This window comes from Abramis brama, assembly GCF_963993115.1.
Source record: "Abramis brama genome assembly, chromosome: 21".
In the NCBI taxonomy this organism is placed as follows: Eukaryota; Metazoa; Chordata; class Actinopteri; order Cypriniformes; family Leuciscidae; genus Abramis; species Abramis brama.
Window position 1 is genome coordinate 6,325,376 of NC_139983.1, and position 25,256 is coordinate 6,350,631.

At 39.6% G+C, this 25,256-nt stretch overlaps 1 protein-coding gene across 1 annotated transcript; it reads right to left on the reverse strand.

The window, feature by feature from the left end:
• Positions 1 to 22,697: 22,697 nt before the first annotated feature.
• Positions 22,698 to 25,054, reverse strand: nkx2.2a (NK2 homeobox 2a). The gene is made up of 2 exons (XM_084097879.1): positions 24,476 to 25,054; positions 22,698 to 23,825 (listed from the first exon to the last, which is right to left on the reverse strand). Exons 1-2 carry the CDS (start codon positions 24,741 to 24,743, stop codon positions 23,275 to 23,277), a joined length of 819 nt encoding a protein of 272 aa, XP_083954005.1. The 5' UTR covers positions 24,744 to 25,054; the 3' UTR covers positions 22,698 to 23,274.
• Between the last annotated feature and the right edge of the window lie 202 nt (positions 25,055 to 25,256).

The window sequence follows — 25,256 nt, forward strand, 5'->3', positions numbered from 1 at the left end:
TTTTAGGAAATCAGCGTAAGGCCCAGGCGGTCTATATACGGTAGCCAAGGCTAGAGATAATATGGATTTTTTTCTAACATCTAAGAGCGTAACATTTAGTACAAGTACTTCAAACGAAATAAACTTATAACCCGTTTTCTGAGTAACATTGAGAATATCTCTATAGATTGTTTGCAACACCGCCGCCACGACCAATCAGACGGGGCTCATGCTTATAGGAGTATCCAGATGGAGTAGACTCATTTAGACCGAAATAATCATTTGGTTTAAGCCAGGTTTCAGTAAGGCAAAGTACATCGAAGCTATTATCTGTGACTATTTCATTTACAATAACTGCCTTAGGTGTGAGTGATCTAATGTTTAGAAGACCTAGCTTTAAAAATTGTTTTTGTTTACTAATAGCAACATTTTCTGTTTTAATAACAATTAGATTTTTCCTAGATCCTGCAGTAGAATTATTATTTGATCTCACTAAACGAGGAATAGACACAGTTTCTATGCAATATTCTACACTAGTATTTATATCATTTAAATTGGTGCAGGAGAGACTATGATTTGGACTTTTGGTTACTAGTCATCTAATGGTATTTAACATTTTGGAGATGTTATCCGACAGAAGATCCACTCTGAATCTGCTTGGGTGTAAGCCATCGGCACGGAAAAGCCTAGGACGCTCCCAAAACAGATTCCAATTATTTACAAAGAGCAGTTTCTGCTCATTGCACCATGACATTAACCATTCATTTAGCACGAATAGTCTACTAAACTTTTCATGTCCTAGTCGGTACGTGGGAAGCGGTCCTGACACAATGATCGTTATTTCAGGCGATGTGCTGCGTACCGTATCGATCAGATTCCTTTCTTCAGAACCTCCGTCTGGCGCAGCCTGATGTCGTTCACTCCCGCGTGCAGGACCACAGTTCCGACGCGCTCGTCACCGTTCAGAATCTCGGGAACGCGAGCAGCGATTTCAGAAACACGAGCACCAGGAAAGCAGTGACTGTGCACCTTACTTTTACCTAACGTAGCGTGTACGTGCCGAACGATGGAATCGCCGATGATCACAGCATTGCGTTCGGTTTCGCGAAGAGGGGAGAAGCGGTTTTGTGTGGATAACTCGAAAACCGGGAGGGTCGGAGAGAGTCTTGGTCTGACCCTGACTCGCATCTTCCGCTGCGGAACCATCCAGGCTTCGTGGTGGCGTGTTGGAGCCGGAGTGACCGAGACCATGGCTGATCGCGACCTCGGCGCTCGGGACCGATGCTGAGTAACGCACGGAGTAGACGAGGTCGGAGTCAGCGGGTTAGTAACGTTAATCACTGATTTGTGTGCATCGGCACGTGATGTTTCAAGAGCTAACCGCCGGTCTATCAGCTCGGCCTGTCTCACTAAAAGGTCGTGGATCTGTTTCTCAACAGCTTCCAGCTCAGACTGCAATGCGTGCAGCTCAAATGTGTCCTCATCTGCACCAAGAGGTAGACTACTTACATCTGATATATTCGCCATGTTTGTTTGTAAGTGAGTGTGGAGAAGACGCGTTCAGCCGTGATCCACGGACGTAACCTATAAGAGTATCCGGCGTTGGATCACTAATAGGCTAGAGACGCGTCTGCTCAACAGTCCGCGTTGTAACTATGAGGTTTGAGCAGTAGTGCTTCTCAGTGAGGAAAAGTAGAAAATGTTCAAATGAAAGTGAGTTTAAAGGGAAAAATCAAGAATTATAAATCAAATCGATAGAGCTCCAAAGACAACAACGCGTTCAGACGCGACGCATGCGCATTCGAATTCGAACAGGAAGTGTTCAGCTGGTTCAGTCCCAACTGATGGCCTACAAAAAGGTCTCATTGCCAAGGTGTCACACAAGAGACATCTCATGATGGGTAAAAGCAAAGAGCTGTCTCAAGACCTTCGCAACCTAATTGTTGCAAAACATAATGATGGCATTGGTTATAGGCGCATTTCTAAGCTTCTGAATATTCCAGTGAGCACTGTTGGGGCCATAATACGGAAGTGGAAAGACAATCATTTCACCATAAATTTGCCTCGACCAGGTGCTCCTCGCAAGATTTCTGACAGAGGAGTGAAAAGAATAATCAGAAGAGTTGTCCAAGAGCCAAGGACCACTTGTGGAGAGCTTCAAAAAGACCTGCAATTAGCAGGTACTGTTGTCTCAAAGAAAGCAGTAAGTAATGCACTCCACCGCCATGGCCTGTATGCATGCTCACCACGCAAGACTCCATTGCTGAAAAAAAAGCATGCTGAAGCTCGTTTAAAGTTTGCTGCACAACATTTGGAAAAGCCAGTGAAATACTGGGAGAATATAGTGTGGTCAGATGAGAGCAAAATTGAACTGTTAGGATGTCATAATACACACCAAGTTTGGAGGAGAAATGGCACTGCACATTACCCTAAAAACACCATACCAACAGTGAAGTTTGGAGGTGTGAACATCATGGTGTGGGGCTGCTTTTCAGCAAATGGTACTGGCAAACTTCACATAATTGAAGGAAGGATGAATGGGCAAATTTACCGAGACATTCTTGACAAAAATCTGCTGCTATCTACCAGGATGATGAAGATGAAACGAGGGTGGACATTTCAGCAAGACAATGATCCCAAACACACAGCCAAGGAAACTCTCAATTGGTTTCAAAGAAAGAAAATAAAGCTGCTAGAATGGCCCAGCCAATCACCTGACTTAAATCCCATTGAAAATCTATGGAAAGATCAACTGAAGATCAAGATTCATAGACGAGGCCCACGGAACATTCAAGATTTGAAGACTGTTTGTGTGGAAGAATGGGCCAAAATCACACCAGAGCAATGCATGCGACTAGTTTCTCCATACAGGAGGCGTCTTGAAGCTGTCACTACCAACAAAGGCTTTTGTACAAAGTATTAAATAAATATCAGTAAGTGTGTTCAATACTTTTTCCCTGTGTCATTTCACATTATTACACAACTTAATTTCTGAACTTATTTGTATTGGTTTCTTTGTATGTATGGATTACTTGGGTTGTTACCAACATCTGGTGAAAATTTCATGTCAATAGCACCTTTGGAAATATATTTACTGAGAAAAATTGTGACGTGTTCAATACTTATTTCACCCGATATGTATATAGGCTCTGGGCTAGAATCAGGGAGGCTCTAAGGGAAACTGCAACGTGATGATCAGTAATTGCTAAACATCCAACTCTTTGGTGGAGCCACCTTCAAGGAGGCCTGTGAAGGCCTGACTACTTGATACCGAAACTTGTTAGCAGACTAGGCTCAGATATCTTAGGGGTTCTCACAGAAATTCTGTGGGCCTGATTTTCCTAGTCTACATTGACAACGGGCAGTGTACTCAGCAGTAGTGCTATCGGAGTACAATCTTACGCTACCTGACTATCGAGGAGGCCTGTAGAAAGGCCTACAGCTTCAATTGTCAAGAGCGTCAGCCCATGGCAGTGCTTAGGCTCTAAGGGAGTGTACTCAAACTGACCCACATGGGAGGGAGTACTAGTGTGTCTCTACCTGAGCCCCAGTGGTGCAGGGTTAATAAACTAAAAAGGAAAAGCACTCTAACAATGACCCTAACAAGGGGAGTACTACAAGCATAACCTAGAGAAAAAAAAAATTCTCTCTGGTTCGGGGCCTATTTATCTTGGATATAAGACAATTTCATTGTTTCCCTGCTAAGCCCAAGGGAAATGGAGGTCTCAGCTATGAGGCCAACAACATTTAACCTTGTGACTTGAAATTTAATTCAAGGAGCCTAGAGAGAAACCAACTTAAGGCCTAGCTGGATAGTTCTAGCTACTAATTCAGCTCTGAAGAGCGGAGGCCTCAGCACACTGCTTCCTACTCTCTTCTTTCAGAGAGAGAAAGGCCTGACAATGCCCATAAGATACCTGCATGGGTGGCTAAGGAGTTAGCCTGCTACCTATGATGCTATATGTTCTTGCCCTTTTTAACAACCAATAGCATTTATCGCCTAAATCAAAGGCAGGCCTAGGCTAGACAACTCTAGTAGTAAGAGGAGGCCAGCACCAGGGAAACTAGACCTTACAGAAGATAAACTGAAGGGCTCTAGCTCTAAAGAGCCTACGCTCAGATACTGAGGGGCTCGGGGCTCGGGCTTCTAGCAGATCGCCTCCAAATACTCCTAGTACACATGCCAAAGTCAGATACTGAGGCGGCCCCCGCGAGGGCTGACACCTGAATATCATATGTCTGAAGTTCAAAGCTATGGTCTCATTAAAACGACTCTCTAAAGTGAGAGAGGAGACCTGCTAAATAAATACAAGGTGGCTATTAAGGTGGCCCGACAAGGGCCAACGCTTGGTGTTTTGGTCTATCTGGAGCTTTATACAAAGCGGTGGCCTCAGAAGAATAACCCCCAAATGGGAGGAAGTCATCTCACACTAAACATAATTCATCTGTTTGAAGCTCATATGCACGGGCACCTCACTAGAGAATTCTCTATGAGATGAAGCCAACCTGTACACTACTGGATGACCACAGATTGTCACTACCTACTACATAAACCTGATGACTGTAACACAAAAGGAGGCCTATGAAAAGGTATGCAAGCCAACCTATAAAGTGGGAACTTCAGGGCCCTATTTCATATCCTATAATAAACTTCCTATAAAACACACCCCTTAATACTTTCTAAACAAGGATCCGAGGTTAAAACAATAGTTCTAATTGTTTTTAATTAGACCTACCAAGATCATCCTGCTGCTCATAGAGCGGCAGCCTGTAACATTATTCTCAGAATGAAGGCCTACCACCCAAAAGCTAGAAAGGGCACACTCACTACCAAGCCCGACGCCAGACCTTCGGGAGGGTTCCGCATTGAAGGAAAAAATCATCATAGGTCCAGCCTCAGGCCTGATGTTAGAAGTGCATGGGGTGAAGAAGTGGGGGAGAGGAAAGAAGCAAGGATAGGGTGGTTGTTTTTCACCCTCAGAGGAAGGTGATCCTTCACTGATGCTGAGAGCACCTGTGCTGGATCACCTCTCTCAGATCCTTCTTCCTCGAATCGCGCCTCCTCTGTAGTGTTGCTTTCGTCAACGAAAATTATGACTAAATATCGTCATTCACGAGTTTACACTTACAAATAAGTCAGATAGAATAAATGCGTATTTGGCGTGCTGTCCGAGGAGAGGGCTCCAGGCTCGGTATTCGGCCCGAACCTAGAGTACTCCCCTTGTATTCTTGGCTGTGAAAGAACAAGCCAAGAGGGAGGAGTCGGGGTGGTGGAGGGATGCTGGAAACTGTCAAGGAATGTTAGGTGAGTTGACAGAGTGAATATATATATGCTTCCTCTCATGCTGATAGGGTAGACATGGTAATTGTTTGATGACGAGTTGATTGAATTGATTATTTGAACGTGCTCCTCCCGAACTTTGTTTATAAAACATCATTCAACGAACCTTTATCACGTGACGAAAAGGAAACAAGACACAACGTAAATGCTGGCCATGTGATGATGATTATAACTAAATGTATAATCCAATATTGTTGATGAATAAAAACAAGACTAAATGTGGTTTACAAAATAAAAACTATGCTAAAATGTCTCTTCATTTTTATTGACCAAAACGAGACGAGACGAAATGTTATAACGTTATTTCGTCTTGTTTAGTCACGTTATTATTATTATTTTGCAGTATTTCTGTTTCCCGTGTCTCACTTCAGAGGCTGCATCAGGTCGCACTGCGCAGACGCAGGCGACGTTACTTTCTCAAGCCCCACTCGCGGCATTATTTAGAAGATGCAGCTGTAGTGAGCGTAAACGACAACAAACAAAGTTGTAACGACTGAGTGCGAATCAAACACAAATGAAGCTTCCAGGTGTTTTGTTCAAACATAACTCCACACAGAACTCAACATTCCAGAACCATAAAAGAAGGCTCCAGCCAACTTTTATGGCCAAACTAAAGGAAGAACTTGTCAATGTGAGATAGCTTGGAAAAGAATGATTGGCTCAGAGATGGCACAACTCAGTGCCCGATCAAGATAACAGCAGAAGCTGCTCGAGCCCACAACAAAGATACTAAACAGACCATCTTCTTCTTAGGACCTCTGAGTGACCTCAGGGTGTAAAATCTTTTCAAACCACAGAACTGAGATTTTACACATAACAATACATAAAATCATCCCAGAACAGTTTTCGATGGACTTATAATCAAACATCATGCAACTACATAATTCTATGTTGTTTCTACCACTTATATGCATGTTTAATAAGCTTAGATCCCATGTAAGTCATTTAATGGTTATAACTGTTAGATGTTTGAATGAAAGTGCGTTGTGTTTCATATCAGTATGATCGTATGCTCTTGATTCAAAAGATGGCTTGATTGAAATCTGTGTAAAATGTTTCGTATTCTTATAATAGTAATGATGTCTAAACTGGGGCCTCTGTTCTCTCTGCTAGTAAGGAGATCCCAGATAAGCAATGATTTATGGTAAGAAGTGAAGAGAACGCCACCTCCTAAATAAAGCCAGTGTCTAATTGGTCAAATCTCTTCAGGAGGTTGGACGAACTTCTGAGTTTAAAATCTTAGACCCGTAACAAAGTTTGGGCTCTCTCTCAAGAAAAAGTAACCATGTAGACGCGCAGAGACAAAGAACCCAAATCAAGACCAGAAGAACGGGTTCAACAGCTTCATTCAAGCCATCTAACTACTCTCGTCTCAATTTTCTTTCTTTCCTTAGTTCTTTTCTTTACCGTTGTGAGTCTCGGTTCTAAGTTAAGTTTTGCGGCAAAGTTTCGTTCCACGATTCGACAAAACCAGCTTCAGACAAAGACTTTCAATCCATCCGCCAGCACACCACGTGATTGGCCGTCCCAGACATCTATTCAAGCACGAGGACACCAACCAAAGAACGAACCCAGGAAACCCCCTTTTACGCCAACAAAAAGGGAATCCCTACGCAACACAAGCAAGTAGCCTCCAGACTAAAAGCTGAACTGGTGTACTGTATTGATTTAATAACCCGCCTAAGAAGGGTTAAATTAATGATTGATGGTTCTTCAGGTCATGTCTTATAAGTGCATAGAATCTTGAGATTTCATCATCTCACTCTTAAACTCACTATTTTCTCACTCTCTTCCTTTCTGCAACTCGTATGAATGTGTGTGTGCGTGTGTTTGTGTTAGGTATTAGCTTTATGTGTTAGAATAATCAATAAAGTCTTGTTTGTATTTTAAAGAGAAGTGTTACTTGTGTTATGTGCTTACGAATTTAATGTCTTAAACTGCTGATCTAAGTTACCCTGCTAACTATAGTGTTTCACTATAGTTTGGAAATTTATATCTGCTGCAGAGCGGATAGTTACGGCCGGTTCAAATGAACCCTGAACGAGTCATTTGCTCGGTTGTAATAAGTGATTCTTTCGAATTCCCTATAAATTGATTAATAATTCCTTTGAGCTAAATTAAATTGTCAGAATCACTCTATTAACACTACAAAGTTAACGGCCGTTTCACACATACTCCGTGTGCAGTGCCTATGCGGTGCAGGAGCAGCACGCACTATAGTGCTGTCACATATGCTGCGTTTGCAGTGCGTAACTGATCCACGGCTGTACCACAAATACATACTCACTATTTTTATTTCAAATCCAGAAGTTATCACTATCAGCAACTTTTTATAAAAAAAAAAAAAAAGAGTTTTGTCAGCATTGCGATTCTCTTTGTACACATATACACTCTTTAATAGATGTATTCACATTTAAACACAATTTAAACAACGTATTATTCAATGCATTACTTCTATATATTTTGCATTTAAATTTTAATACAATAAATCTTGCATGTCACAAAGAACTTGGTTTTCCACCTCCATGAATGAGGCGAGTGTTGTTCATTATGTCGCCTTGTTGAGGTAAATTGTAGTTCCCTATCGTAGGGAACTCAACACAGCGTCGTTGAAAACGACTCTTTGGGGACACTCCCTTAGCGTGCGCCTCTGAAGTATGAAGGAAATTAATCCAATCCTGATTGGCTTTGCGTAATGACGTAACATGTGACGGCATAACCGGATGCATAAAAGTGACGCCGGCACACACACACATTAGCTTTTGCTCTTCAGCAAGCGCTCTCTGCTGTTGTATGTCTTATTTGGTGTTGTCTGTCAGTTTATCCCGGAAACATATTATCATGGCGAGTGAACAATTCACAAAGTGTGTGCACCCCTGCCCTAGATATCTCATGGGTGGGGACACACACCAGTTATGTTTGTATTGTTTGGCAGCGCAGCACGCACAGGCAGCTCTCGAGGGGGCTGCCTGTGAACACTGTGAAGCACTCCCTATAAGTGCTGCGCTCCCGTCTGGCTGTTTTTAAAGATGTAAAGATGATGGCCAGGCTCGCGATCCCCGCGGTTCGGGTCCCGCGTCCGTTGCGGCGGCGCGGCGGCTTAGATCGTGGGGATCACAAAGGGACCTTGCAGATGAGAACGAGACTGCCAAGGCACTTTCTCTTTCATCGTCTGAAGGTTCTGTGGCGCCCATTCACGGTGCAGAAGCCCGCGCTGTGGCTTCTTCTGCCCGCGACGAGTGCCCAGTGCTTGAGCTATCTGCTTCTGAGGAAGTGGATGTGCTCAGCATCGAAGGCGAGGAACATGAGTCACACTCGCCGGCTCATGTTCCCGCTTATGAGGAGCTAGTAGAGGTTGTGACGCGTGCTGTGGCCAGACTCAACATCAGCTGGCCACAAAATAAGCAGGATGATCCTTGTCGAAGCAAGCTAGACGAGAGATTCCTGCAGCACAGATCACAACCTCAGCGCCGGGGTTTGCCGTTTTTCCCAGATCTACATAAAGAGATCTCCATATCCTGGGAAAAACCCCACTCTTGTTTGGTTGGTAAAATAAATATGTTGTAAATTCAAATTAGAGCGTCTTCTGTGTCTGGAATGAATGTATTCTTGAGTTTATAAGGTAACAATAATATAATAAGATAACCTTGTTTGAAATGGGTTTGGCTAAAAGAAAATTTTGGTTTTGTCTATACTACTAGGTACTTATACTATATTGACTGGGTTAAATAAAATTGCATTACTAAAAAGAGACTAAAATACAATTTTCATTGACTAAAACTAGACTAAAATGTCATCAGTTTTCGTTGACTAAAACTAGATGAAAATAGTCATGGATAATTCTGACTAAAATAAGACTAAAATGCTCAGACTTTTAGTCGACTGAAACTTGACTAGACTAAAAAGAGTTTGAACGTGAAAACGAATAAAAACTAAAATGACAGCTTGACACAAAGACTAGACTAAAACTAAAATTAAAACAGGCCGCCAAAAACAACACTACTTCTCTGCGACCTACTCGGAGGAGGAAGAGTGGCACGAGAGGCGACGCTGAACCTCTGGCCCTGTCTCCAATCCTCGAACCGGGATGGGCCAGGACCCCGTGGCTGTCTGGGCGTGAATTTGGACCACAGCAGAATGCATGATTTAAAAGCAGCCGAGCATGCCTTCGCCTCTCTGAACTTTTCCACCACCATCTCAACGGAGGCGCCGAAAAGTTTCAATGGCAAAACCAGTACATCGAGGAGAAAACCCTGTCAGTCAGGTTCAGCCACAGATGTCCCTCCGTGGCCACCATTGCCGCCATCGACCTTCCAATCAAGGCAGCGATTTGTTTGGTGGCCCAATGTGCCAGATCTGTGGTGACACTGATCCAAATCCTTCAGCGGGTTGGCTTGGTATGCTTGTAACCCAGACATCGTGTGTAAAGCAGCCCCAGCCTGACCATTCAAGCAAGATGGCAAGACCATTCAAGCAAGTAGCTGGCAGCACGGCAGCTGAAGCCTCGCTGAAGCGCGCTCCATAACACCCAACGGCTCTACATACGTATGTAGAGCTGTTGGGTGTTATGCAGCGCGCTTTAGTGTTCACGGCAGGCTGGATGAGCAGTTCCTTTCTGGCCATAACTCCCCAGCTCCCGTGAGCCTGGAAGAACCTTTCTTACATCAGGCTTGAGGCCTGGACCGATGATGATATTTTTCCATTAAATGGAATGCTTCTGAAGGTCTGGAGTCAGGCTTGGTAGTGAGCGCACCCTTTCTAGCTTTTAGGTGGTAGGCCTTCATTTTAAGAATATAATTAAGGCCGCCGCTATACAAGCAGCTGGATGATCTTGGAAGGTCTTTATTATAAGTTTGTTTAACTTTAGACCTTGGCTTCCTGTTTAGAAAGTATTAAGGGGTATGTTTGATAGGTATTAAATTAGGAATTTAGGGCCCTGAAATTCCAGTTTTTATAGGTAGGCTTGCATACCTTATCATAGGCCTCCTCTTGTGATAGAGTCATTTATGTAGTAGGTGGTGCCAATCTTGGTCACCCAGTGAAATGTACAGGTTGGCTTCATCTCATAGAGGAATCTCTACACCGTGCATGTGAGCTTCGAACAGGTTTTGTTCAGCGTGAGATGGATTCCTCCAATTTAGGGTTGTCTCCTGAGGCCACCGCTTTGTATAAGCTCCAGATAGACCAACCATGCCTTGGCCCTCATCGGGCCTCCTGGATAGCCACCTTTTATTTGTATAGCAGGTCTCCTCTCACTTCTGAGAGTTGTTATGAGACTAGAGCTTTGAACTTCAGACATAGGATTTTCAAGTGCCATCCCCATGAGGGCTGACTTAATATCTGACTTAGGCATGTGTACTAGGAGTTTGTTGGAGACGATCTGCTTTTTCGCCCCAAGCCCCTCAGTATCTGAGCATAGGCTCTTTAGATTTAGATCATCTACAGCTTATCTCTGTAAGGTCTATTTTTTTCCCTGGTACTGGCCTCCTCTTTCTACAAGAGTCGTATAGCCTAGGCCCACCTCTGCATTAGGCGATTATGCTAGTGGATGTTAAGGGTAGAATAAATAGCAGCATAGGTAGCAGGCTATTCCTAAGCCTCCTATGCAGATATATTCTGGGCGTTGTCAGACCTGTCTCTCTCTGGGAAGAGAGAGTTGGAAGTAGTAATGCTGAGGTCTCTGTTTTCAGAGGTGTATATTGTAGCTAGAATTTCCCAGCTAGTCTTTAGGTTGGATATCTAGGCCCCTTGAATTGGTTTCAGGTCATAAGGTGAAAATGTCGTTTGCCTCATTGCTGAGGCTTCTATTTCCCTTGGGCTTAGTGGTTTTTTGGCTACCCACAGCTTCACAACGGCGGAACTTGCGACCATAGTTTGCTAACGCACCCTAGGTTGTAAAGATAAACAAAAACTCACTTTAAGGGATGCATTACCCAAAAGTACCGTTTGCCAACTATGGTCGCAAGTTCCGTCATTATCAGCATAGTTCTGTCACAAGGCTAGTCTGTGTTTCTGTCTGGGTTCATGTTTGTCACAGTCTAGTCTGTGTTTCTGTCGTGTTTCATGCATGTCACAAGTCTAGTCTGTGTTTCTGTCTTGTTTCATGTTTAGCAGCTCCCCGTTATGTTTATTAGTCTGTCACAGGTGTTTCCTATTAGCCAGACCCTCTTGTTATCTTGTTAGCTCGTTTACCCTTGTATTTAAGCCTGTATGTCTAGTTCAGTCTTGGTGGGTCCTTAATGTTGTTGGCTGGTTGTTCTGTTCCTGATTCCTGTTTCCTGAGTCTGTCTTTGTATAGTTTGAGTTGTGTAAATAAAGTCAATCTGCAAATGGATCCTACTACCTTGTATTCTTCAACCACACGTGACAAGTTCAACAAATCAGTGTTTCCCAAAAACACATTTCCAACACATACTAGCAAACAGCATCGCAAAGTTGTGTGATTGGAACGACAGCTCTCAAACCTGTGGTTAGAAGCATTGTTTCTTCTTTGCATGACAATGGGACTTAAGTAATCCTTATTTTAAGCGAATACATACAAATGTAATTTACGTCTCTTAGATTTACATTTTTGAAGAGTGTGCATGTGCAAACGTGCTCTAGTAGGCCCCTACGTAAGAACCAGCCTATGATTGAATCTAGAAATAAAGTAAAATAACTAAGAAAAATTTGAATTAGTCCTCAGATGTCACGTCTGTATTTTGCGAAACATCTAGCATTAATTCAATCTCAAACGGATTCATTAAAAGAAATTATTACTTCACCACGTGCGTGACATCATTAACCAAAGGTGTTGAAAGACAAATTTGCGACACTATGGATTTGGAAAATAGACGTGACTAGCTTGATTTTTTTCAACAATGCATCGTTCTGTCGTAGTTAAGCAGCGAGTTACATCGTTGTACTGGAAACACACCCCTGGTTCCTCACTTGTGAGTATTTGCAGCGCATTTCTGTATTCGGCTACCTTTTGAGTATTTGCAGCACATGTGTGTCAAACTGATGGTGACGTTTTCTTAATTTGCTGGTGTTTTTTTTATTAGGCTATTATTTGCATGTGTTTTCTTCAGTTGCAGCAGTTGAGCTTTCTCGGCCACCGTATATAGTACTATACAACGTACTATAGTAACAGCCTTACTCTGCCAACTTTGACATCTTGTTGAAACACCAGCAATAGCCTAATACACACACACAAATAACAATTAAAAATATACTGAGACAATACCAGAGAACAAAGTTTAGGTTCCTTAAAAAGTTCAGAATGCCTGCATACTTGCCTTCAATCCACTTACATAAGCTAATTAATTTTCATGAAAGCTAGCAAAATATTTGGTAACACTTTAAAATACTGTTTCTTACTTACTGCATAACTAATAAGGAATTATTGAAGAACTAATAGGTAATTCTTCATTAACTACTTCTTCGCTAACTTAAAGAGCAACTTGCAGGTTAGAAGACCCAACAAGTCAATGTATAGAAAAATAATGTAGGAACTAGATTTTCTTTAAAAAAAAATTATAAATATGCTACAGTGGCTTCTGGAGTCGTTTTTGTGAGAAAATTTTACTTCCGCATCTGAAAATGGGCGTGACGGGCGAGAGTCGTGACGTAGCACGAGGGAGAGCGGTCGATTCAAACAACAGGGAAATATGGATTGCAATGACATTTCGGACGCTGAGGAAATTGTTTACGGACCACAGCCATACAATTATGAGCCTGCTAGGCTGCCAAGAGAGCAGGGACAGGCCAGGATTAATGTTAGACAGAACATATTGGAACTTACAATAACAGAAACTAAGCTTTGATCAGGCGTTTGTCATGCTCATTAATATCCGCCCAGACTAACGTTACGTGATATAACTTAGCAGTTTCTCATGGAGAGACAGAGAGATATTTATTCCTGATACATTTTTTGTTCCATAGGTGCTTGTGTGGGAAATGCGAGGCAATGTTTACAGCTGAGGAAAGTCAGTGTTGCAGGGAGGTGGATGCATACTGGGCCTTAGTGGAAAATGCCAAACTTTCCATGGTTGCAGTTAGTGTTACTACAGTAAAGCCATGGTGAATGTTGCTGATCTATGGACACTGGATAGTTCGTTCATTCATTGCACAATGTTTATTCCTGGTTTTCACGTTTGATCCGTTAATAACGGAGAAATGTGAATATTTCTCACTAGATCTCGCAGCGATGTTATTACTTCAGTGGCGAATTCTTTATTTACTGGATCTCGCAGTTAGGCTACAGTGTTGCTTGATCAGGCTCGCGCTGCACTGGTCCAAACTGATAAACGGTCCACACAAACACAATAACGAGTAACTGTTAGCTCAGTTTCGTTCCGCTTACATTGCGTTTGCCAGTTGATGTTGTGCTCGCGCCTACATCCAGCGGGAGAACCCGAAGATGCGTGCACTGAAGGAACCGCACTAGCTCTGAGTCTCACCCGGTTCTTACTTCGGTATCCCATGTTGAACTCCTTCATATCGCCGGGACGATAATCCTCCGATCTGAAGTGAACGCTACACACGACCGCGTTTTCCGAAGCCGACGCGGAAGAGAAATCCCGTCTCTTCACCTGCACAACCCGCACCCAGGCACGAAAGATAGCACCGTCCTTTTTCCTGTTAGGAAACCGGTGGACTCGATGTCCTGACAGGCTGGAGTTTTTGCAAGCTCCACAAACACATAAATTTACCATGACGATGATAAATTGAAATACAAAAACTACTGAAAACACACTGTCTCACGACCGCTCTTACTGAATACCAACCCACTCTGCACTGAGCTGCGGCAGAGCACAGCACACGTCTCCCTCGTGTGACGTAAAATGACGCGATGTTGAAAAAAAAGCGGTTTGTACGAGCAGTCAAAGAAACGCTCACTTTATCTACTAAATTGGTGTCATTATGTCGTTTTAAAACATTTTAAATCCTGCATTATCTTTTCATATGGTATTTTCATACACGGTTATATATTCATTTAGATTTTTTTTTTACCTGCAAGTTGCTCTTTAACTACTAAGTAGGATGTGTTAACTAATCAGTATGTAATAGAATTTTATGATTGTGTTAAGTAACAGTTAGTCAATCAATAACTAATGAATTCTGTCATACCTCCTGAAGAACCACTATTAATTATCTACTAATTAAGGTTCAAGAAAAATAACTAAGAAGTAACTAATGAACAGTCATACAAAACTACATTGAGTTGTGACCTTCAATTTTAACAAATGCATATAAATGTTAAAGAGGTTTTTGCCTGTGTGGTTTTGTGAGTGTGTTCTGTAAGAAATCAACTTCAGAAAGGAACCCCACTAAAGCGCCTTGTCATAACTAACCTTAGATTAGTTTGTATATTCTATATACAGTAGGTAGCCTACTGTGTGTGTCTGTATTCCTCAGCATTGAATGCCATTGAATAAATTCATGTATTTGAGGCAACGACTGAGGGAAACTGAAAATATAGGGAACTTATTAGTAATTAATAAATAATTATCAAATAATTGTTCAGGAATTACTTAGAACCTGAAACAGTATTCTAAAGTGAAAATATATGGAACCCATTAGTAATTAATAAGTAATTACAAAAAAAAAAAAAAAAAAACCACACACAAAAAAAAAACACTATTAACGTAATCATCTATACCTTTGTAAAATACACAACAATGACTCATTTAGGCTACATGATATCTTCCTTTATTTCAGATGAGAACATTTCTTAATACATTTCTTAAAACATGTACAATACTGCCTACATTTAAACTCGTTTAACAAAGATTTTAAAATCAAAAGTTAACCTTTAAAAGCAATTCAAGTGTAATCAACCAGTCTCTGTTCTCCCGTTTCCACGGTAGTGGTGCTGGATCTCTTGCGGGAGGCAGGCTTGTGTTCGGCGGGGAAACTTAATTTCAGACCGCCGCCCTGCGTTTCACTCATTGCCGAAAGATGCTGTGACTGACTCCGTAACCTGCCCATAAACAAATGGTGCACAGCTCTAAGAACATATTTTAACACCTGATGTAAATAGATTTAGTATCTTCAGAAATAAAATAATTTGTTTTATGCAAGGGATCAGGCGTTTCCATCATGCAAAAAAGACAGACTCGTTAGCTAGGAAGGCTAACTGCTAACTTGCATAAAATAAAATGATTTACAGCACATTAATGATTTTATAGATAAAACGAACACAAACCTGTATTTTGCCGAATAAATGCACCAAATCAGCGGCGCTGAGAACCTTTCAATAGAGGATGCAAATGCCCGCGCTGTTGCATCACCAAATTACTGTAAAATGTTTATAAAATGTGATTGCCAGAACTTGAATGGTACAAAAGAAGTTTAAAATGTATAATGTGTATAAGGTGTAATGTACATTATGATAAGTTTTGCTAGTGAAATAAAACGTTTGCTTATTTACTGATCAATTATAGCCTATAGGTAAATGTCTGCACTTATCTTTCTTATTAGTGCTGAAGAATGACTAAAACTGTCTAGAGAAAAAAAAAAAAAAAAAAAAAAACATTGATCAGTGCTTTTTACTATTTAAGTACTTTCAAAATTAATTACCTTTGTACTTTTACAAAGGCCTCATTATAATTTTACTGGAGTAAAATTTTATTGGGGTATACTTTTACTCAAGTACTTGATTTTCATCCACCACTCCACTAATAAAAAAACCCCGGATTATTGTGGCGACTACTGTGTATGACTGTTCATTAGTAGTTACTTCATAGTTATTTTTCTTGAACCTAAATTAGTAGATAATTAATAGTGGTTCTTCAGGAGGTATGACAGAATTCATTAGTTATTGATTAACTAACTGTTCCTTAACACAATCATAAAATTCTATTACATACTGATTAGTTAACACATCTTCCTTAGTAGTTAACAGTAGTGACTTAAGTGCATAATTACCTATTAGTTCTTCAGTAATTCCTTATTAGTTATGCAGTAAGTAAGAAACAGTTTTCTAAAGTGTTACCAAATATTTTACAATTTTGCATCAAGGACATGTAGTGATTTTGCTTCAATTTGTTTTGTTTGTTTGTTTGTTTGTTTGTTTGTTTGTTTGTTTGCAAATGTGGCAGACATGGCTGAATCAAATTTATATGTATGTTCTAGGAGAGATGGCATACAATTTATTTTTGTAGAGGAAGTTTATGATTATCATGAACAAACATTTACTGCAGCATGGCATCAACCTGAAATATGCACTGTATATGAATGTCTGTAAGAAAACATCCATTCCAAAGGTAGGAAATTCATCCAGCACAGTTTCATGATAGTATTTCACAAAAGTCTTTTAAAGTCTTAGTGAAAGTCTCATTCTGACATTTGTGTACAATCTGCTCACCCAAATTCATCAAATGCTCCTACAAATTCCTAAAGAAATCACACTCGTATTATATTTACAAATTACGTACACAATACAATTCAAACAATTCAATTAAACTTGTGATACAAGACTTGATACTTAATAAAAAGTCTTGCATAATATCATTTAATGATGATATGTTACAATTGTGTAATTGCAATTCAGATCATCTGAAATTATCTTTCAATTTGACAGGCTGCTAAAAAAGGCAAACAATCAGACTTGTTTTACAAAAACTGTCCATTTATTTTTCCTTTACAAAGATGTTCTTAATGATTAAAGAACCTGAGTCACCATGGTCAGAACAAGAATTGGTAATTTACCCAACCCTAATTATCATAAATAATGCAATTACAAATGCTTTCAGCGTTTCAGGTCTCTTCTAGTCCATATGTTGTTAACCAGATTCTTTTTATTCAGAAACTTCTGAAAAGTACTACTATTCACACTTGTAAAAAGCTAGAGTATGCCCTATTAAATATTATTATTATTATTATTATTATGAAAATTCTGCTGCTTATTCATCTTTGGTTTGTTGTCCACACTCAGCTAAGGAGGATGGACTCCCCCTGGTGTTTCGGTTCCCCTCAAGGGTTCTTCTTTAGAGTTGTTCTTTTTCATGCTGTATTCAGCCACTTTTTCTATTTGAAACAATATGTATTATTAAACAAGTGATGTACAAATACATTGAACATATTTGATGGAGGTTTGCATTAGAGTTGGGCTTCTCAGTATATCCAAGCTATCGTAACCAAGCTAGACTTGTTTAAAGGTTATAGGCCAGAAGGCTTATCTGGTCACACATCTTAAACAACTTTTTAGGAAAGCATAGATAATAAATGTAGAGAATCAAATGGGGAAGGGGTATGTACTAATACTATTAGTACAAATACAAATACTAATACTAATAGCAATAGTAATAATAATTTAAAAAAAAAAAAAAAAAAAAAAAAAACCTATTATCAAGATAAACACTTATTCAACATTCGCACAAATACAGGTACAAATTAATTCTTGTATCTGTTTGATTTTCACATTTCGACCAGAGGGAAGCAGTACATACTGTGGATACAAGAAGTGAGTTTGATCTCCTACAATCTTCTGTTCCTGATTGAGAATGCATTTCTCATATAAATCTTGAAGATTAAGATGATCTTCTTGCCCAGCAATTTTCAATGCTGTCAATACCAGGTGCACCAATTTAGATTTAAGCTGTACAGTTCGGTTCCCAAACCATACCGCAATACCTATCAAGCTATACTTTCTAAAACAGCTTTGTAAAACAACGGCATAATCTTCTTGTTAACCCCATAATGACATAATCTGTGTAAACATGGTCACGTATCTCTTCTAAACAAGATAACAGATCAATTACTTGATACAATTGGTTATTTGTTGCAGTTTTTAAGGCATGTGTACCATGGTCATCATGTTATCTGTACATCATATGAAAAAAATGTATATGAACTTTTAACTTATATATCTCACCTGGCAATGCATCCTTATGTGGTTTTCTGAAGAGAGATAAATTTGGTTCAGAAGACTCTTGAAAAACTTGAATGCTACAGTTCGTCATCAGCACTCTGGATTCCTAAAACTCTGCAGTTATAGTGTCACATTATGTCCTGATGTTTTCCATATGATCACAGGATGCAGGCCTGAGTTAGCTCCAAATGTTGCAATAGACTTATTTAAACGAGCTATATGAACTCAAAAGTGTTGTTGATGCATCACCCAAACTGACAGTTTGGTCGCAGGCTAGCATTGTGTCGAGGAGCATTCATGTCTGGATTGTCCTTTGGAAGAAATGCTGTACTAGATACAGGTCAAATACCAAGATGGGTCGAGTCAACTAGTTAACAGTAACATTGTTTGATTTCATTCAGCCTTTTTATATTTCATACATGGTGCTGTGACTTTCTCCCAGAGGAAGGTCAGCCCCCGAATCTTCTTTTACTTTAACTTTTACTTCTATTACTTTCAAGACTGTGTAATGAGGGTTTTGTGTATTTGTTGTTAAGGTTGAGCTCATTCAACATTATAACTTTCTCTGGGTGAAAAAGTTTACAGGTTTTTGCTTCATTTTGATATATGTGATAATACATCTTTATAGGAAGAAACTTCACAAAAATGCTTTGGGCAACATGTATGTAGAAATGTTTTTGTAAGAAGATATTGTCTCCACTTAACATATGCCTAAAAAAAAACAAGAAAGCATCTGTTAATGACAGAGACAGAAATCTCCAAACTCCTGATCTGAAGCAACTCTTGAATATTTCACTTTTTTGTACCAGGCTGGCTGTCTATTTACTGAAAGGAACTTTTTCCAGCATAAATATATTAGTAAATTTGAAGATAGAAAAAAATATATGCTATCAAGTATATTATAATTGCAATAAACTAATGCATAATGAATAGGCCTTTTTTTCTATAGTTTGTCAATTATGCATTTCAAGTTTGCCATTACTAGAAGTTTTCATAGAATGTTTTGATATATCCAGCTTTGTATTATTATTATTATTATTATTATTATTATTATTATTATTATTCAAGTATGGAAACTCGGATGTAGGAGTGGAAGTAATAGTATAATCAGCAAATTGTATGTAAAAATGGACTTTAATTTATTGGTTGAAATGTCCAAAGAACATTTGCTGACAAAATAAAATCAAGGACGCTAATATATGTCCCGTGTTATCCTTAAAGTGATGTTAAAGATTATTTGTGGACCAATTGCGCCTCTCTGCGGATCATCTCATGAACCCGCAAGATTGATCATAGCATCAAACACCTCGCTTAGATACAGGATTCAGTTTTAGCTACCTGTATTAGTAAACTTAAACAATTGGCTAACTACCTACAATTTAGGGTGTACATTTTTTCTACATTTTTTTTCTTTTCTTATTGTATTGCCGTTGATGATTGCCATCGATATTTGCAGCCTGAAATGAACCAACTAGTCGAACGGAGTGAGCGGCGTTAATGTTCCTATCAACGGGCTCTGTCGCCATCTTGTGGTACATTTAATGGTGATTTGTGATTTGGTCCATATCACACTGAAAATGCTCTCTTTTTGTAACACGTTCGAGATGGTAGGGGAATCTAATCTTTATCTTCTATTGGCAATAAAATACCAAATTACTTCCTTCAAATGTTAGTCCTGCTTATTAAGGCGTTGAGAACCCTCATTTGGAGATATGGATGATAAGAAATGATTCATGTTGAAGTTCAAAAAAATGGTAACAGTTATCTGGATCCATGGACATCCAAGTGCACACTTCCTGAAATATCCCATTTGGAGGCGTGAAAGGGTTATTATCCACGCGTTAACTTCAGCATACATTCAAAATCGTTTTATGAGGGTTTGTGACTCCCTTACTTTTTATATTTTCGCTGAAATGCTCCGTAACCGAGAGTAATTCCAGATAATACCCTACAACACTTCAATATATTTTTTTACACAGAGTTTTCTTTTCAGCTACGGCAGATGTCGTGTCCTCAGGAAATTTCATGAAATCGGTCTTTGATTGCTTGGATTTTTGCCATACGTGGAATATTAGGTGAACGGTGTTCACTTTTCATCCACTCTCATTTTAGTTAAAAATGTGACCAAATTGCGAAATGGAGAATATTTTGCAGTGCCGCGTTTTGCCTATTTTGAGATAGATAGATAGATAGATAGATAGATAGATAGATAGATAGATAGATAGATAGATAGATAGATAGATAGATAGATAGATAGCCTAGGTTAACGTTCGCATTCTTAAATGCATGTTTTGCTTAGCATTTATTCAATAATTGGACATTTCTCTATTCGCATAATAAAAAAGATCAACACATAGCCTTTCACTTATGCAGGACAGGAAATAAGAAAGTAGCCTATCTATTAAATAGAAGTTCTAACGCTACAGACTTTGCAGAACAGACAATAATCATTCCCTTTCAACGTCAAGAAAAGGGGGAGTGTATGAGAGGGTTAAAGGAATGAGAGAACTGTTGTTAGCACTGCTATATCAAGGAAGAAGGACTCCCTGTTATCTGTGAATGGGTTTGCCTTCTTTTCCAGAATAGATATAGCACGAATTTTTAATTCGTTTTTCTTTGAGAGACAACAATGCTGCGTTTGAAAGCGGGACACAATTTGGGTTTTGTGAGGGATTCCTTTCTCCTCTTGCGGGCCCAGCTGTCCATATGGAGCAGAACGTGTACAACAAGCACCACAATGGCACCAACTGACAGGCGCCACAAAAAAAAAAAAAAAAAAAAAAAAAAAGGATAGGATAGGATATATCTCCCTGACTCAGGGATGCACTGGTCCAGATAAAGGACCTGAATAGCACCAAGAAACCCGGACTGTCTTTCTCCCTTTCTCCACCCGGAGATACACTCCCCCTGTTAATATGCACGCCTCTAACATTCACAACAACCGACCCTAAGCTTTGTTAGTTTTTGTGCCATGTACTGTATATTGTGCAACTATAGACTGCTCAAAAGTGCTTCGCCACATTGTTGACCATCAGTCCAACGCCAGTGTTTTTTTTCTTTTCTTTTTTTTTTTTCTTTCTTTCTGAGCAACACAATCTCAGACTGAAAGTTATTTGGAAATAAAGTGGTAAAAAGCTTTAAAAACGTTTTCTGATAGATATTTTATGTGTTCCTTTGAAATAGGATAGTGAAGAAACGTTTAGTATAACACAACAAATGAGGTCTTATAGTCGACAACAGGTGCCATTTTCACGCCGCCTTCTCCTTGACTACTGAACAATAACGAGAATAAATGCAATAACTATCAAAATATTAGACATATAATTATATCGAATAAACAAAATAAATCAATAAAAATATCCAGAAGTTCTTCTTGGTTTAATTAAATCTAGTGTAGAATATAAGCACACGGGGAAAAGATCGAGTCGCTTAAGACTAATTCTGTAAATAATTAGCACAGCCGTTTGTTTAATGAAGGCCAGGCTTGCCCTCATATCACATTTGTAAAACAAACCATTTCGGATTTTGCACTGAACCGTGGTATTTACCCAAGACAATGATATATAAGATAATCCTCATTGGGAAAGGAATCAAAAAAAGGAGCTGTTGTCGACTTGCCCGTTTGAAAACATATACAAAATCCGGTAACACTTTAATTTACAGTGTCCGTTACACATGTTACATGTACTGTAGTAATTATTATTTATGCGTATTATTAATTATGCTTAATTACTTGCAACTAACCCTAAACCAACTCCTATTCCTAACCCTAACCCTATAGTAAGTAGCCTAGGCTACGCTACATGCAATTCATTATTATAACTCAGTATTTAAATGTATAATTACACTGTAACACGGACACCTGAAAATAAAGTGTTATCCAAAATAGACTAATTTTTGACACTTTCCTTAGTGGACATAATTGTTTAAAAAAATGCTCTGACCTGCACGGCCGTTGTGTTTATCATTTCAAGCAAATCATGTTTTGATACACACTGTGACAACGCGTAACAACAGCCAAATATAATTGTACTACTAAAAGTAGTACAAATATAAAACTACTAAAATCACGTAACAAAACTTTGTCACGCGTGTTTTCTCTCTTAAATGTGCCGATTTAACACCCGAAATGTCAGCCGCGGGGCCTGAAAAGGAAGAGAGCGTTTGAATGAAAAGCTGCTTAGCTGAAGAAGCCCTCTTATATTAAGTGAGTGGATTTTTACCCCCATTTCACAAGTGACTTTAGCCTTCTTATTGCTGAAGTGTTCGTACAGATAAATTCGGAAAACTGAAGCCAATTGTGTTGCTGATGAAGTGACAATGAGAGCGACAAGGTGTCCAAAGCAAAGTTTGTGCAAATATAAAGGCTTTATAAATTAACATAATTATATTACTTGTATTTATTCGTTCTGTTAGCTTATAATAAAGTATTTATGTTAATGGAAAATAGCGAAGAAACGACTCATATTTTGCAACTGAGGCCGAAATCATTGAGACCAAACGCAAAGCATTTCGGAATTTCTGAACCACATCATTTTTATTAAAAGTCTTAATAAAAAGAATTGTAGACCTCCCTCGCCAGCGCGCGTTCTTTCTGAAATTAACATGAGGGGTGTTTATCGACAACTGAGGTTCCCTAAATATCGGATATATTTAGGCTAAACGGTCAAACATAATATTGCAAACAATTATCACAAAATATTTACATAGAAAACAAACCAATGAAATAAGCTAAAGATTGCCAATGTTTATTCATGGCCATAAATATATTCGGTCCATTGTAAAAGAAAGAAATAAAATTTTCTATAATCATAAAGTGGTTTTTGCACGTGCTTATAACACGAAGGACAAAAGGAAAACATTTCTACAACACACAAACATACTTTACAAAATTTCACAAGAGCTTTAACATTCTTTAATTTGGGGAGAGGCTTGACCCGGTTTTCTTAACGAAAACATGTAAACATGGCGCACACACGTCAATCCCCAAAATAAATTGGTGAGAAAGGGTCAAGCTGCAAAGTCTTGTATTTTTGTTTGGAAAGCTCCTTACCACGGTCTTTAAAATGCAGCCCTGCATTTGCAAGTCAGTGTTTGTTCACCAAGTCCACTGTTGCGTTTGCACCAAGTGATGTGCTGGGAACTGTGGTGTGGTGGCGGCGCTGTAATGCGCGTTATATTGCATGTGCTGGAGAGACTGGGCGCTATATGCGGAGAACGGAATTCCAGCCTGAAAAGTAGCTGCCAAGTCCTGAGCTTTTAGCGTATGGCAGGGTTTGCCATCTCTGACTAACACAGGCACGGCCACCCGCCTAGGAGAAGGGAGATGGGTCACTTCCATACCTTTCTCCGCCCGGGCTCTCTTCATTTTGTATCGATGGTTCTGGAACCAGATTTTCACTTGGGTTGGAGTCAGGCGGATCAAACTGGCGAGATGCTCCCTCTCCGGGGCTGACAGATATCTCTGTTGCCTAAACCGGCGCTCGAGTTCGTAAGTTTGTGCCTTGGAAAAGAGCACCCTCCTTTTGCGCTTCTTACCAGAGTCGCTGCCGTTGCTCGAAGTTTCCTTATCGTTGTCCGGCGATTCGTCAGCTGAAGGTTCCGGAGATTTTGCAGACGAGTCTTGAGAGTTTGCGGATAGGCCGTGTACTGGTCAAGAAAAAAAAAAAAAAAGAAAAGAAAAAAAAACGAGAGAGAGAAAGAAAGTGAAAAATCTGATTTAATACCACATCAAATAAAAATACATTGCATTGTGAATTGTGTTTGTTGGTGACATTTCTTATTGTCAAATTTACAAACTAACACATTTCTCGGAGAACATTAAGTTAGGGCAGACGGACTAATAAATACAGCCAGTTCAGCAATCAGATTTTTTTTTGTTATTACAATATGATATTATAGAATTAACATTAGCCTCAATAAACATAATGGCTTTGCCGTAGCCTATATATTCAACAGTTTACAAAGAGGAAAATGTAAGCGAAAAAGTCAAAAGTCAATAAATAAACTATTCCAGAAACTATCTAGATAATTCCAACTGCATAAAAAATAAAAAAATAAAAAAATAAAAAAACCTTGCTAATTTAACCGCAGTTATGACCACGATCCAGAAGCACATAGTTACGCCTTTAGAGAAGCGCAACAGTGGAAATCTACATCTAAAATATCAAACACAGCGGTTGTGTAGAATGATTTAAATCAAATATTTGTAATAGATGACCAGTATAAAAAAATAGCGTTGATTTAGAATCGAAGAGAGTTTCAACTCATGTGAATTCTTGTGAGGTTGCTTTACTTACATGAGTATTGGATGCTGTCCGTAGTTGCGAGCCATCTGGTATAAGGATTGTCGCTATTATCATAAAATGGATTCTTTAAAGGCAGGTTTGGAACATTCTCTAAAGGACTTTGCACTCGCACTCCAGGCGTTTTAGTCGCCTCAGAAACCTCCGTATCTTCCTCGTTCCCGGTGATAGATCCTTCTTCATCGTTAGTATCAGGGAGGTCCAAAATGTCCTTTACTGAAAAGCCCGTCTTTGTGTTGGTCAACGACATGGTCTGGGGCATTTGATGCAGTAAAGTTGCTGCACCAGTTTGGCAATCCTCTGTTTAAAAACACAAAAAACACAGACGACTTATTGAATATAGGATATCGGTGCCGTTTCAGCGCGAAGTAAACTGAAGTCGACGCATGAGGCTCGGTCGTTAACCGTTGCTTGGGGGGAAAAAGTAGAGGAGAAATCAGTTCTGTAAGTCCAGGAAGAATGCCAAAGTGACTGAAGTGGTATATCTAGCTCATGGATATTGCGCTACTGCTGGGTGTTAGGGGGAAATAAGCCATTACCAGACTGATCAGTCCATATAAGGTTGGTCTCAACACATGAACCTGCAGTGAAAAAGCATTAAAAACGAAAAAGGTTGGCCACGTGTGGGCGGGTCTTGGGAGTCAAGTGGATGAAGACAGTGTTTGCCGATGTGAAATTGTGGGTTTTGGGGAGATCCTAGCCTATACCATTGGTGCTTCAGAACATGATGAGTGGTATAACGTGTCAATTAATTACAAAGATGGGGAGGGCCTTT